At 39.7% G+C, this 15,998-nt stretch overlaps 1 protein-coding gene and 1 long non-coding RNA gene across 3 annotated transcripts in view; one reads left to right on the plus strand and one right to left on the minus strand.

The window, feature by feature from the left end:
• LOC109716113 (vacuolar protein sorting-associated protein 9A-like) overlaps window positions 6,661-15,998 on the plus strand; it is a 42,416-nt gene continuing 33,078 nt past the window's right edge. For both annotated transcript variants that reach the window (XM_020241434.1, XM_020241436.1), the window contains exon 1: window positions 6,661-6,919. In XM_020241434.1, the coding sequence (XP_020097023.1) occupies window positions 6,807-6,919 (113 nt within the window). In that variant the 5' untranslated portion in view covers window positions 6,661-6,806. The remainder of the gene's footprint in view (window positions 6,920-15,998) is intronic.
• LOC109716114 lies at window positions 14,522-15,655 on the minus strand. The gene is made up of 5 exons (XR_002217837.1): window positions 15,456-15,655; window positions 15,268-15,346; window positions 14,864-15,132; window positions 14,682-14,764; window positions 14,522-14,587 (listed from the first exon to the last, which is right to left on the minus strand). It is a non-coding gene; the product is annotated as an uncharacterized LOC109716114 (long non-coding RNA).

Genomic DNA, 15,998 nt, shown 5'->3' on the forward strand with positions numbered 1-15,998 from the left:
AAACACTTCCAAAATACACCAAGGGACCTTCCCAAGCTACCAATTTAATTTGGAAGCAATTCCTTTTCATTTTGACATTATTTGAGCCGAATTAGAAATAGAATCGGCTCCAATTCCATTACACGGCAGAAATTTCTCCTTTTTGCACTACCACTTCGCACTGAACACTTCAAAACCCTTAGAAAACACACCCTTGGCTTTTCCGAAACTTCACAATTGATTCGGAGATTCCACAATTTATCCTTACGCCTTACTTTAATTCTTTTAATCAACGTTAGCGTCGGAATTTCGAAATTCTCTTTTTACATTTCGTTTCGCGCCCAATTGCGCCGAAACACTTATTTCTCTTTGGAACTCATTCCAACGCATCACAAACCCCTCAGGGATGATGTCCAACTAGCTCAATCCTCACTTTGACCCTCTAGGTCAAAGTTGACATCGCAACTCCAAGTTTCCATATGTTACAGTTAAGCTTTAAGAGTGTTCTGCTATGACAAAAGAGTGTTCACAACCATAATACTATTAAGAGTGTTCTATTAACAGTTACAACTGTTCTATTATGACATGAAAGCGTTATAAACCCTAAACTGATAGAAGTGTTTTATTAAGCTTTAAGAATGTTCTATTAAGTCATAAAAGGGTAAGATTGCAATGCATATATGTTCGCAACTGTAAACCTGAAAAAAGTGTTCTATTAAGCTCTAAGAGTGTTCTTCTATGACAAAAGAGTGTTATNGTAAGATTGCAATGCATATATGTTCGCAACTGTAAACCTGAAAAAAGTGTTCTATTAAGCTCTAAGAGTGTTCTTCTATGACAAAAGAGTGTTATAAACCCTAAAACTATATTAAGCTTTAAGAATGTTCTATTACGCCATAAGAGGGTAAGATTGCAATGCATACATATTCGCAACTATAAACTTTATAAAAGTATTCTATTAAGCTCTAAGAGTGTTTTACTATGACAAAAGAGTGTTCACAACTATAATCCTATTAAGAGTGTTCTATTATCCTTTACAACTGTTCTATTATGGCATGAAAGTATTCTAAACCCTAAAATTGATAGAAGTGTTTTATTAAGTTTTAAGAATATTTTATTAAGTCATAAGAGGATAAGATTGCAATGCATACATGTTCGCAACTGTAAACCTGAAAAAAGTGTTCTATTAAGCTCTAAGAGTGTTCTTTTATGACAAAAGAGTGTTCTAAATCCTAAAACTGATAGGAGTGTTATATTAAGCTTTAAGAATGTTCTATTAAGTCATAAGAGGGTAAGATTGCAATGCATACATGTTCACAACTGTAAACCTGATAAAAGTGTTCTATTAAATTCTAAGAGTGTTCTATTATGAAAAAAGAGTGTCCATAACCATAATCCTATTAAGAGTGTTCTATTAACTTTTACAACTGTTCTATTATGGCATGAAAGTGTTCTAAACCCTAAAACTGATAGAAGTGTTCTACTAAGTCATAAGAGGGTAAGATTGCAATGCATATATGTTTGCAACTATAAACCTGATAAAAGTGTCCTATTAAGCTCCAAGAGTGTTCTACTATGACGAAAGAGTATTCACAACCATAAATCTATTAAGAGTGTTCTATTACCTTTACAACTGTTCTATTATGGCATAAAACTGTTCACAATCCTAAAGCTGATAGGATTGTTCTAATACGCCCTAAAAATATTCTATTATGCCATAAGAGGGTAATATTGCAACTCATATATGTTCGGAAGTATAAAAATAATAAGAGAGTAAGATTGCAACTCATACATGTTCGCAAGCACAAATTTTATAAGAGTGTTCTACTAAGCGTGTTCTTTTATCGCATAAGAATTTAAGATTGCAACACATATATATTCGAAAGCACAAAAGTGATAAAAATGTTCTTATAAGCTCTAAGAGTAAACCCTTTATGACATAAGAGTGACAGATTGCAACACATACATGTTCACAGCCAACTATACATATACGAATACAAACAAATTAATTATTAATACAAATATACAAGTATATTATTTCGTTTCAAGCAGTGTAGCAAACTAACTCCTAAAACCATATAGCACCGTTCTACCAATGCATAAGAGAATATACTAGTTGTAAGGAAGTGAATTCTCGAAATCCGAGGATTGTACTTCGCCCAGGATCGACTAACTGTCGAGAGTGTATCCTTTGTGGGAGTTAAGAATGTCCGAAACACAAAAAGTGCTTTGGAGTTGAGTCCGCGAGAGCAAATGGTGCAAACCGCATTTTTGGGCTGATGTTGCTCTCGGGGACCGGTCTCTGGAGGTGAGAGACCGGTTCCCTCGGCTAGGTGTAGCGGGGTTGCTTGGTGCAATCGGTCCCTCGCAGGAGGGACCGGTTCCCGAACGTGGTCCCAGTGAGAAATGCCAAAATTCGCTAAGTCCTAAAAATCGAGCTCTCGGGGACCGGTCTCTCAGGTGAGGACCGGTCTCCCGAGGACCGGTCTCCCGGGGAGAGACCGGTTCCCGAACGCGTGCGCCCGAGGGAAGCTCTCGGGGACCGGTCCCAAGTCGGGGAGACCGGTCCCTTCGCGCGAAAACTGCCCAGTAAGGACTGTGCAATAAATGGAAAAGTGAGGGGTTTTTATGCAAAATGGCCTTTATTAGAGTGGGCTGAGCCCTCTCTCTCCCTCACACCCTCTCATTTTCTCTCTTTCTCACACTCTCTCTTGCTCCCTCTCTTTCTCTCTAGAAAAGAAAGAACAAAAGAGAAGGAGAAGAAGAAAAAGAAGAAGAAGAAGGAGGAGAAAAAGATAGAGAAGGCTTGGAGCATCTTCCTCTCTTTCTCTCTTCTCCATTGGTGTAGCTCAAGAGGTAAGCTGCAAACCCTAGCTTGTAAAACTTAGGGTTTTGGGTTTTTATGCTTTGGAATGGGTCAAATGAACCCTAAGCTAGCTTCTAAATGGATCAATCCCAAGAATCTAGGGATTTATTGGGTGGTTTGCTATAGGTGCAAACCTAGGGCTCCAAAATGGGGTTTTCGTGAAAATATGAGATTGATCTCATTTGAAGCCTTGGAAACCCTATTGGTAGGTCACAAAGCGTGGGGGCGAAGTCGGTTTTAGCCTTCGGCGAGCCGGCGTGAAGTTCTCGGCAAGATAGGGCCGGGATAGCTTGGATTTGGGCAAGGAAGGCTAAAGCCTTTTCGTAAAGTTCGCCAAGAAGGATTTCCCAAGCCTCTACATCGATTAAAGGTGGGGGGTGCCATCCCGAAGCTTTCGAACTCCTTTCTATGTCTTAGATTGCATTTAATCTCATCTCTTCATGTTGCATTGTAGGATTGCATAGTAGCTCCATTCCTTATGCTTTCTAATTGATAACCTAGTGTACTTGGAACGCTTGGTAACTTAGATAGGTGAGGATTGGGTCGGAACGTGGATCCTATGATGCGAAAGAAAAGAGATGAACCCGATGGGGGTGTTGATGACATAGAAAGTAGTGTTAATGTTAAAGAACAAACGAGTGGCATCCAAACATTGAATGATGACGAGTGGCATTAATGTAGTGTAAATGACACTAGAGGTCGATGGACCTAGGGATAGGTGGATCCCTTAGAAAATGCCTTGTGAACAATGAATTTAGAAAACTAAATAGCATTGCATGAATGTCGGGAACCGATGATTCCGCGATAGTCGTTGACCCTAGTGTAGGGCGTCCTCACTTGGAGAGGATTCGATTGGGTTATTGACTCTAGTTGTAGAGCCTCCTCACTTGGAGAGGATTGGATTGGGTGTTGACCCTAGTTACAGTGTATCCTCACATGGAGAGGATAGATCTAGCTCACAGTCTGCGTTTAGGATGGTATAGCCATCCAATCCCCACATGGAGGGGATTGTCGTCGAGTACTCCGGAGTGTCGCGCGACTAGGACCACTTGGAGGTCCGGACCACATGGAGGTCCGCAGACGGTCCCGGGCTTGGGTGCACTTGGAGCTCCCTCCCCACTTTGGGATTGAAAGGTGAGTCATGGGCGAGCCCTAGGGCCTCGCAACAGATTGGGTAAATGAAAGGCTAAAGGTTATAAATGTTATTGAATATTACTATTCGAACATGGATCGAATTTGTTAGCATGGTAGCAAATCTTTATCATATGATGCATGCATTCATATTCATGATTATGGGCATAGTAGCATAGTTTTCCTACTATCGCATTTACAGCTTTCAGATACATATCGATCAATCTATCTATCTGTTGTTGCTTGTGCCCACTTGGACCTAGTGGGGAGATCGGCAGAGTCGGCGGCCGAGCCCACTGGGAACTATGGAAGATAGTTCTCACCCCACTCTATTTTCAGTGGTAGGTTCAGGACTGCAGAAAGAGGACCGCGGCAAGGGCATCGTGCCCGACCAGTGAGACCGTGGTAGTATAGTAGCTTTCCTTTTTGCATTAGCACACCTATGTATTGAGAGAGATCATTGTAGGTGAGGATTTGGAGAGCTATGTATTTTGGATGAAAAATGTACTCATTCAGAGAAAATGATGAAACTATTGTAATAGTTAGTAAAGTACTCTCTTTGTTTCACTTGTTTTATCTTGTGGATTGTTTGCTCTTTGTATTGTTGGCACTGTTTGTGCCCTTGTAAATGTGTATACTTAGAATTTAATTTTCTGGGTAAATTCTTGTACACATTCTTGTTGTTGAGCCTTGGGCGGACCGGGAAGGTGCTGTCCGTTCGGCGGCCCGCTGCCGCTGCCGAACCGTGCCAAATTGGTAGTGGTTTCGGGGCGGGGCGTGACACTAGTAACCCTAAACTTGTTTTCTGTACCTTTTTTTCTATTCAAACGAAATCAAACTTTACCCTAAACACTAATTTGTATATTTGAAATGAATACAGTTTTCTATCATAAACCAAGCAAAATTTTATGAAATGCATGAAATATATGTGTGTTACTGTGGAAGCATCTTCTAAACACTAAACCCTATCCTAATCATAAATGCTTTATTTTTTAAAATGCAACAAAAAATATAATATACCGACAGTGTCCTAAAAATAAAATGAATCAGCTAGTTGGTGACGAAATCCGGAGCTTGCAAAGACAAACCCAAGTTACAACCCTGAACCCTCAAAATATAAATTTTATATTAAATTTAAAATTTAAAAAAAAAAATTATAGAAATTCAAAAAATTTCCTGTTTGAGTTGAATCCTCTGTTTCGATTGTGAAATTAGCTCCGAAATCATTCCCAATTTCGAACGCCCACGAGTGAAGGAATGCCTGACAGGTACTAGGATGAACAAGGGAGCAGTTGAGAGGCGACCTCGTACCAATGGAGAGAGGCGAGGGCGAGAGACACCCTCGAGACGGCTTGGGGACATGAGCTTCTACCGAGGAAGACAATGTGTGGAATGAGCGCTGCCGAACTTCTGCCCGATGGAGTGCCCTACGAGCGAGAGAGAGAGAGGAGAGCGCAAGATCAAGAGAGAGGCGAAAGAGCGAGAGAGAGGCGAGGGAGCGAGAGAGAGCGAGAAACAGAGATAGCGAAAGGGAGCTGTGCGGGAGAGAGAAGTGTTGTAGCGTTTGGTTTGGGTTAGCTTTAGCAAAAAGTAAAAAGGGGATGAGCTTAGAAGCTACTGTGCTAGTGGATTAATATAAGCTGTTGGATCCCAAGGGTGTAGGATGTACACCTTCTACCGGGAGTCCAGCTAGACTTTTCCATATCTAAAGTGTTTGGGAGAAGATATGGTAAGTACATATGGACACATGTTATGTTGGTTAATTTGGCGCACCCGGTGCATCATAAACCATACAAAGTGGGTGGAGAAGATGAGGAGGAGACACATGTTGTGTTGGTTAATTCGGTGCACCCGGTGCACCATAAATCATACTCAAATATCTTAAATTTTAATCAATTAATAATCTAAAAATTTATAATATTTAATATGTAGATATTTTGAATACCATAAAATACATTTAACAAAGTCACATTTAATATACTACAAAATAAATTTAATTAATTAAATTTTATTTTAAAATTTTATTTTTTATATTTTTATCATACAAATTTACTGATGGATGTCATTACAAATATGCGTTCAATACATATATTTAGTAGTAATATATACTATATGTTACAAATATAACTAAGAACATATTTATCGAACCCACAGTAAAGTGCGGGTACATTGCTAGTACTTATTTATATACGATATAAGAACAAATGAAAGATACCAATTATGCTATCTATACAAATTTGCATAAACGTACTTACTCAATGGTATATATTAGAGGTATTATTTTTTTCATTTTTGGCACAATTTGATGGTAAAATTACTCTTTACACTTTTATGCTTTCTTTTTTTTTTTTTTAAGGAAAATAACTATTATAAATAAAAATTGATAGTAATAACTATTAAGAAAATTGTTAGAACGACAAAGTGCTTAGTGGTTGGTACTCGAGGTTTCAAGTTTGAATTCTAGTTGATTGACATTTTCAGCTAAGTTTATTTCTAAAGAAATAAATGAAGCGAAGCGCGGGTTCTTAATTAGGTTAGATTGGACAACACCTCAGGAAAGAATTTGTTTTCTAAATAAAATTTTGATGAGGCAAAATTCTAAATTTTTATTTGTGGAGGGTTAAATAGGAGAGAAGTCCGGGCGGTCCACTGTGAACCGGGTTCGGGCAAAAAATCCACGAGTACCCAATCGCCCCTCCGTGAATTCGTCCCGTATACTACGGTCTTGTTTACTGGGTTCGTTCCTCCCCTCCGAAGCGATTCCGAATTCCATATCTCTCCGATCTTATCGATCTTACCAAAATCCTACAAACCAAAGGCGCCTTCGTCCATGGAGAGCGGCTGCGGCGACTTGGGCTCGTCCACCGCCCCCCTCACCTGGCACGACTTCTTGGAGCGCATGCGCCAACCCTCCGCGGCCGATTTTGTCAAATCCATTAAAAGGTCTTTTTTTGGCTTACACACTTTTTCCTACATCTTTTGCATCTTTACTCAAAGTGATCACGGTGGATCGTAATTGGTTCTGGATGCTGCATTGTGCTCGAATCCCGGTTGATTAACGCAGAATCTTGTGAGATTTTTGTGTTTGTTGGAGTTGAGCAGAATATCTTTCCTATCCTTGGCTGTTGATGGTTCAAAGAAAGCGCTTTTTATTCGGTAACTTGTTTCTAGTAGCGGAAATGGATTACATTGGGAGGCAGATCAAGGTTATGCTTTGGGATGGAATCTAGTCTAGGTACACAACTATATCTTGATAGAAATTAACGATGATGAATCAAGGCATATTTATGTAGGAATGAAGTCCCTTAAAGCCTCTAAACATGAAAAAACTCGGAATGATTAAGCATGATGGAAATAGCCTTCTCCGTGCTACTGTGTCCTGTCATAATGGGAACTGCAAGAAGGTAATGTTGAAGGAACGCTGACTGGCCTCGTATTGATAAGTCTAATGCTACGGTTTCCTCTGAACTCCACCCATTTTAAATGGTGCAAGTTCATATAGATAGAAGCTTGTTCCTCATCTCTTTTCGCTTGAAATGCTAGTCAAGAACTATAAACTTGTTCTCCGAGCCCCTCAGCGTTTATATTCGTGATGTAAACTGCATGGACAGTGTGAGAAGGTACAAATAATGGATCCATCTCATAACTTCCAAAAGAAATCACCTCATAATTTTAATGGACTTTAAGTACCACTTCATAACTTCCAAGGGAAATCAAATGGAGATCTTTCTTAAACACAAGCTAAATAGAAACAGGCAGCTAAGAGTATTTACCAATTTGTTCTTTTAGTCCCTATGTCACACCCCGGGGTTCTTTTGTATAATCCTGTTTATGGAAATTAGTGAAAAATGTATACATTTTTTTTTTTTCAAACAACCACCAAAGAACACGCCGAAACATATATAGACCCGGCACATAGACAGAAGCTCCTCTATACAAACAGACAGAGTCTCCCTTATACAATCATGGCATAGAACCTAGAGTACAACGTCAACCACACAACCGAACATGATAACAACAACACCAACGAATAGGTAGAGGATAAATACAACTAAACATGATCCAACAGATAGGTAATCAAGAATGAAACTAACCATCCAACCAATAGATAAATAAATATACCTAAATCCACAATTATACCACAATAATGACCTAAATGCAGGTAAACGTAAACTCACAATTATTAACACCATTATTAATCATGGTTAATGAGATAACCAATTAAACTAAAAGTAATCTAAAATGAATGCAAGAATGTAATAAACTAGCAATCAACGAATCAAATTCGGGACACATCTATCTAGTAGTGTCCTCACGCACCGTCCCGACCCTCACCTCTCGTGTCATCGGTAGAAATAGGGGGTGAGAAACATGTAAACATGTTTTCGAGTAGGTACTGCAAGTCGATGAAGGGAAGCTGTACTTACTGGCAAATAAGAGTGATAATAATCAACTAATATGAACAGATATCAAGTACAGTAGCAATAACGAACTGAAAGGAAATTATAAAGTATCAATAAATATACAACTAACCGCTACTGTAATATGAAATAGAATGCAAGTATGTGTCTACCCAATGAACGGTCCAAATAAACTGAATCAAATCGCCATGTTGGTCTAATGACCTCAGACAATGCCACAACTTGCTCATCCACCGGTATATAACGCTAGCAAATAAACCTCATAGGGTTTACGAGTCGAAAATACGACCATTTTTCAAAAAAGAATGCCACTGCGATGGCCAAACTGCTGGTTTACGTGAAATGCTCAATGAGCAATGGTGCTCAATGCTATATGCTCAATAGCTATCTGTCGGCAGGTAGCTGAGAAAGATCTATAAGAATTCACTGACCAATTAGGTCAACCATATCTCAAAGATAGAACTGTCATGCCCCAGGTTCTAGCACTTCTTGGGCTCGCCAACAGATCCACTGCATACACAGGAAGCCCTGTGTACACGAAGCGATAGAAGCACCTGTAACCTGCACAAGAACCACTATTAGAGAGTAATAGAGACACTAAAAACAGAAGTAACTACTCATCTGTACATACATATAATCCAATGTTTATACAGTATCCAATACAATATCAACATATTTCAACTCTGAGCAGATGAAAGAAAATACAACTGTATGTACATGACTAAACAAAAGTAAATTATCTCCATAAATAGGTACTCCTCTAGCACGATTACCAGGGTAGATAGGGATCTAGTTCATGACTCCCTTACCTCAATCAGAAGCAGCAGTGGCAACCAACGACTCTGCAAGAAAAAAGTGGCAATAATAAATGTGAGAACTACTGTAAATAAGGTAGTCTTCAGTTGGTACTGTCACCGAGCCCAACAGCCTACCCACTAAATCTACGAGACTAACAGTATAGCTAATAGGTAGAAGAACAATATGGTAAGCTGGAAGAAACTCTACAGCTAGCCATTACACTACGACTACTCATGCCATGCTCTCTGTGTAGATATGCATCACTAGCTAAGAAATAGTCACAACTGATTCAATCCAAGGGGACTGCGAACCGGCTAGTCCAGTCTGTGCTTAAGCTACTTTGCGCACCACCCGCGGGGGGATGGCCGATCTAAGTAGAATGACCAAAAGGGTTGCTGCGACAAAAATGCGAAAAGGCCTCACTTCGGAGTGGCACTTGGGGGAGCTACCTAGCCGAGCAAAAGAGCGTACTTTGTCGAGCTCAATCAGGCTCACGCAGGCTGTAGTCAATGCAAATGCTCAAACGGTTCCAAGAACCAAAGCTCACGTGTTCTCAGTACAATCTGATGCAAAAAGTAAAGATCCGGGTCTACCGTCAGTCTGGACGGCATCAGACAACACGACACTAATAGTGACGCACTAATAGTGATAATACAATGGTAAAATCAGCTCCTGAAGCTAAATCTGAGCAAATAAATGGCAAGTTCAGTGTGTAGGTTTTCTTCTAAGTTAATTCCCAATTCAGCATGTAGTAATCATCTAAAATATCTAAATCATGCTTCAAATTCAGATTTCATATATTAACATGCAAATCTATAATTTGAGCTACTAAATGTGATGAATCATACATGATAAGACATGCTAAAATTCTATAAAACTTAGGAGGAATTCCATAGAATTCGGTAGATTAATACCCACATCAAACACTAATCCAACGATGGCAGGAACTCGGCTTCAAATACACCACACTTCAACCCAATCCAGCAAGAATTAGTTGAGGGGATTCCAGAAATTCAGCAAGGAAGGGAGTGAATATAGTCCAATCACTGCTGGATTTTCATTTATGTCTGAAATTTACTAAACTTTAGCTTATACTACCTTACTACTATCCAAAGAGGATGTCCTCCAAGCTTCCTGTCACGCCCCGAGCCCCGCCTATTTGGTCTGGTTCGGGCACGCCGACAGACTGCCGAACGGACAGAGTTTCCTCTGTACGTCCTAAGCGTCGCAATCAATACAATACAAAGGTTCCAACCAGGAACAATATTCAACATACAGTTGCATAAGGAAGTATCAAAAACATAAACAACTAGCTATTACAAGCATTCACCTTAGATGCATTCTACATCACAATTACATTTTTCTTCCAACATACAATCTGAGTTATTACAATATTTACTTATTACAATTTGATGCATTTGATCTTTTCATCTCTATACCCCTAGGATATGTCGACTCAGGGTACTGCTATCTTTAGTCTCTGGGGTAGGGCGCTATCTACGGAGCTACGCCCTTGCCTCGCGTCGCTCACGTGCGAACCTGTAACACCCCAAAGCAACGTGGGATGAGAAACAACTCTATAGTTTCCAATGGGTACGGCCACCCAAGGAAAAAGTTTGACCAATAGGTCCAAGGGAGGCAACAACAGGTTAGTTCAATAAGCAGATAGATATATATCTTAATTATGCAACTAACAATACCATGCTTTGCCTCACGAATGCAATAATGCTATGCTATATGCAATCATGCAAGAATACAATGCAACATCTCAAGTAGATCACTCGATTCTACTTCTATCTTGCTATCTCTCTCAGATCCAACTAACCTCTAAGGTTTCTATTACCTTAGATCCACTACATTACCACTAGCCCCTAAGGTTCCATCTACCTTATTCAAGCTAGCCACCCGACTCGGCCGCTCTGTTTGGCTCGAGGTGAAGGAACACTCGTATGCACCTCACCTTTCAATCCACAATTCAAGTCGCCGACGGGTCACCCAGAGCTGCGTACACCCGTGGTCAGGGACGGTAGGAGGGGGAACATGCCACACTCGACCCGCGGTCCAAGACCCTCGATAGGGAGGGGAACATGCCACACACCCTAGCGAAGCACGATTCTGCCGGTGGGAGGGGAACCTGCCACACTCAACCCGCGGCTTTGAATCAATCAACAGCTCATCCTCGAAGTTCGTCTAGTGGGAGGGAGAACCTGCCACACTCGACCCACTGCTCTAGAATTATCGAGTTCACAATCCTAGAATTCCGGAATCTACTTTCCAAGTATCTAGGGTAGTCTCAACCCTATAATATCGACCTATCTAGGTCCAATACACTTTCCACCCTAGGTCTAGCTGACTCTAGGTTTAATGCTCTTATCACATAACCTAGGCTCATTCAATTCTAGGTTCAATCCACAACCTATGTTCTTTATTAAACTAGGTTTAATGCTTCTCTACCTAGATCTTATTAACTCTAGGTTCAACAACACTAGCTTCGATGTCAACCTATGTTTAACAACACTAGGTTCGATATCAATCTACCTAGATCTTGATTCTAGGTTCATTCTGTTCAACCTATGTTCACGACACTAGGTTAATGCCATTCGATCTACCCTAGATTCACGACACTAGGTTCAACGTCATTCTTATTCATCCTCGGTTCACGACTCTAGGTTCAATACAACCTATGTTATATAACACTAGGTACAATGCCACTCGATCTATTCGATACCTAAGTGTCCACATCGAGTTCCATAGCCATGCCTGTTCACTGTGCTAACATGCATCTCATCCAACATAACACTATATGTTAATATGCATGCTCTTTATCATGATCTCATGATGCTAACATGCACCTAGCATATAATCCACAATGCATATATTCTACGAGAGGTTACCATGCATTTCACTTTGCTTTTCTACATTATGTCCCAATGCATTTATCATCTTAGCATATTCTATTTACATACTTTAACACATTCATGATGCCATCATGCACCTATTCCAATCAGGCTAACATGCATACATTCTATTTATTTGCTCTAGCATGCTCTACAATGCCATCATACCCATACATATGCGTCAACAAGAACTCATAGTCCACTTTGACATGCAGACGACCTAGTCTCTTCGGTAAGCACAACCCACCTGTTATCGCGTTTCGATTTCTTATAGTCACTTGCAATCGACCGCCCGAGGCACCCGCTATCCGACTCGGCCCGAACTCGCAATTGCGCACCAACCGTGCGCCGCTTCGCAGCCCCGGAAATTATAGATCTTCGGTTATGTGCTACGGTGCTTGGAATCCAATTTCATAATTTTCGGACGTCGCCTCGGCCCTCCAGGCGGAAACGAAGCTCTAATAGTCCGTTTTCCCCATAACTTCGCGTAGGCTCGACGAACCGCCGAACCGACTTTGCCAACGCGTTCGCGTACCTAGCAATTAGGTTCACGTAGGGTTAATTTAGATCAAACCCCTATACTTTACAAAACCCCATTTTAACCCTAGATTTCATCTATTGCAAGAATACACTATATAAACCTTGGATTCAAGCAATAAACATCTCATTAGCATGATAGGGTTCCGAGGAAACCAAATCTAGAGCTTAAAATCAACACCCTAGAGATCTACCATTGTTAAGCATCAAAGCTTACCTCAATCAACTCCTCCAATGGTGAGGAAGAAGATGAGAGGAAGAAGCTTCCTCTTCCTAGCCTCCTTCTCCTTCTTTCCCTCCTCCAAGATCCATCCTCTTTGAGAGAGAGAGAGAGTTTAGAGAGAGAGAGGGAGTGCTTTAGGGCTAAGACATGAGAAATAAGGGAGAGAGAGGAAGCCCTTGCTTCTATACCCTCTCATAAGTGCAAAATTGTTGAAAACACCCTCAACAATGCCTCTTTTGCAACAGCCCAAACTGGGCATTTTCGGGCTACGGGGACCGGTCCTTGCATGAGGGACCGGACCCTCAAGGACCGGTCCTTGGTTGAGGGACCCGTCCCCGTAGGTCCAAAATTCCAGACTTAGCCAAATTTCAGCCTTTTTCGTTTCTCCTCCGTTTTCGCTCGTTTTTGCTCGTTTGGTCTCCGATTCATTTCATATCGAACCGAGACTCCCAAAACATATTTTCGAGCATATTTACATCATCTTTTTCATCCACGCTAATGCCGGATTTAGTTCACGGCCCAACATAGCCTTTCGGGTTTCGTTTTCGCGCCTACGCGCACTGAAACGCCCGAATACTCCCGAACCTCACCGAACTTCACCGGAACTATTCAAATGGCTTTCCAACCAAATGTAGGGGGTGTTTGGCCTAGCTTTTAAAAAGCACTTTGAAGCTGAAAAGTGATTTTCGGCTCAATAAAGCGTTTGGCAACTCGATTTTAAAATCTGATTCTGCTTTTTAGAATCAGAAAACTGATTTTGAAGGCTCCAGAATTAGAAGCAGAAAAAAAGCTGCTTCTTGAAATCTGATTTTGATTTTGGATTTAAACTTCAAATTTTTATTTTTATTTTTAATTTCAATATTTCAATCTAAATTTAATTTTAATTTTTAATTTTCAGATTCATTTTTGAATTTTTAAATTTTAACTTTTAAATTTTAAATTTTAAATTTTGAAAAATAGATTTCAAACATTAATTTTTAAATTTTAATTTTAAATTTCAAATCTCAAATTTTTGAATTTCAAATTTCAAATTTTGGAAATCAAATTTCAAATTTCAAATTCAAATTTTAAATTTCTTTTAGATTCTAAAATTTAAAATTTTTAAATTTTAAATTTAATAATATTTAAATTTCATAATTATTTTAAATTTTAAATTTTTAAAATTTTAAATTATTTTTTGAATTAAAATACCAAATTTTAAATTTTGTAAAATTTTGAAATTTAAATATTTTAATTTTAATTCAAATTTAAATTAAGATTTTAAATTATTTTAAAATAAAAATTAATAAAAATATTAATTTATGCAAACATTAAAAAAAATTTGCCAAACAGCTTTTCAAAATCACTTCAGAAAAATCACTTTTATCTAAACTCCGCCAAACACTCTACAGCTTTTAACCAAAATCACTTCTCCAAATCAAAATCACTTTTTCAGAAATCACTTTTTCCGAAGCTAGGCCAAACAGGCCCGTACACCGTAACTTCATAATTTTAGAAGTCCGGTACCTTACACTTCCTAGCTTTAGTGCAAGAAGAAAAGGACAAGGGAAAAGTTCCTCTAACCAGGGATTTGCTGAAATAAAGCTTGGAGTCGAGAAAACTGAACAAATGTAATTATGGCTTGAAAATCCAATTAACTCAAAATTAAAGCAACGTACCTCTCAATTCAGTTGGAAGCACCTTCAAATCACTTGGAATTGAAGGAAAATCCATCAAACATCCTCCAATTTCACAGCTAGAAGAAATGGAAATAAGAATTTAACAAAATCCATCCATCACCATAATTTTATCACTAAAGAGAAAAATTTGGCAAGTTAACTCTTACTAACCTGCAATTAGGTTTGAGGAATAAGATTACGAGGTCCTTTCCTTCACTAGTACCCCACCAAAAGCTCATTTTTGCAGCTAGAATCTGGATTTAAGACTCGGATCAAAAGAATTAACGATATTCCAACAAGAGTTAAAAAATCAGCCCAATTCTCAATTCTAGTTCAAATTCAGGTTTATTAACCTGGAATTCCAGCTTATAGAATATGCAATCTGACCACCAACACTCCCTTTTCCTGTAATTAACCCTCAATTATGAAGTAGAACTTTCTATACCCTCCAATTATTTCCCCTCCTCGGAATCAGCCCTGCTGCCAGCAAACTGCTGCTGCTGGCAGCCCACTGCAGTTGTGCTGAAAATGCAGCTTGATGCTACAATTCTCTTGATCCACAAGAAGATCTAGGGCAGGGAGAGGACAAGGTGCAATCCAGTGGTGATCCCAAGTTCCTAAACTACAGGAAAAGTCCACAATTCACCACAAAAAATTCATTATAAATAAGAAATAAAGGTGGAGAATTCAGCTTCTACATAAAAACTGTTTTTCGATTTTCGATCTTAATGAAAATTGAAATTCTCATTCATTTTACCTCCAAATTGGTCCAAACAAGATTCTAATCATGAGAGGATGAAGTCAAGATCACTCCCAAACCTTCAAAAGCTCAGCTTCTAGAAAAAATTCACATGGATTTTATCAAAATCTGAAATTGGTTCATTTCAGTCCAGAAAATCAGCATGTGTACAATCTATGACCAACTTTAAAATTAGAGCTACTAACCTACAATTCAAGCTCAAGGAAGGTACAAACTGGTTCCCAACTTCCCCCCACACCACTACATGTCTTCAATTTCGAATTTGGACCTTCGAAACTCCTCCAATTAACTCCGAAACTCCAGCTGATCCTGCTGCCAGCTGAGCTACTGCTGCTGGCAGCCTTGCTGCAGCTGTTGATGCAACCTGCAGCTAGTTGTTGCTGGCAGCTCTCCCCAGCTGCAGCTAAAGAGGGTGTAGGAAAGGAAGAAAATAAGGGAAAGATAAGTTAGAGCTAGATGCCAACTACTTCAACTCTTATCTTGCTGCAGCTACCACAAACTGCACCACCTTCTGCTCCTCCGTTGCTGGCTGCAGCTCAATTGCTGGCAGCAGCAGCAATTCCACAACATGTATGGGAATGCAGGGCAGGGGAGAGGGAGGAGAAGGAAAGGAAGTAGAAGAAGAAGAAAGACAGAATTGCCACCTACTAACCTCTACAACCTCAGCTACCAACTAGCTGCTGCTGCTGCTGAGGAGGGCCTCCAAGCTGCACTTGTGCAGGACCAGC

This window comes from Ananas comosus, linkage group 10 (genome assembly GCF_001540865.1).
Source record: "Ananas comosus cultivar F153 linkage group 10, ASM154086v1, whole genome shotgun sequence".
Taxonomy (NCBI): Eukaryota; Viridiplantae; Streptophyta; class Magnoliopsida; order Poales; family Bromeliaceae; genus Ananas; species Ananas comosus.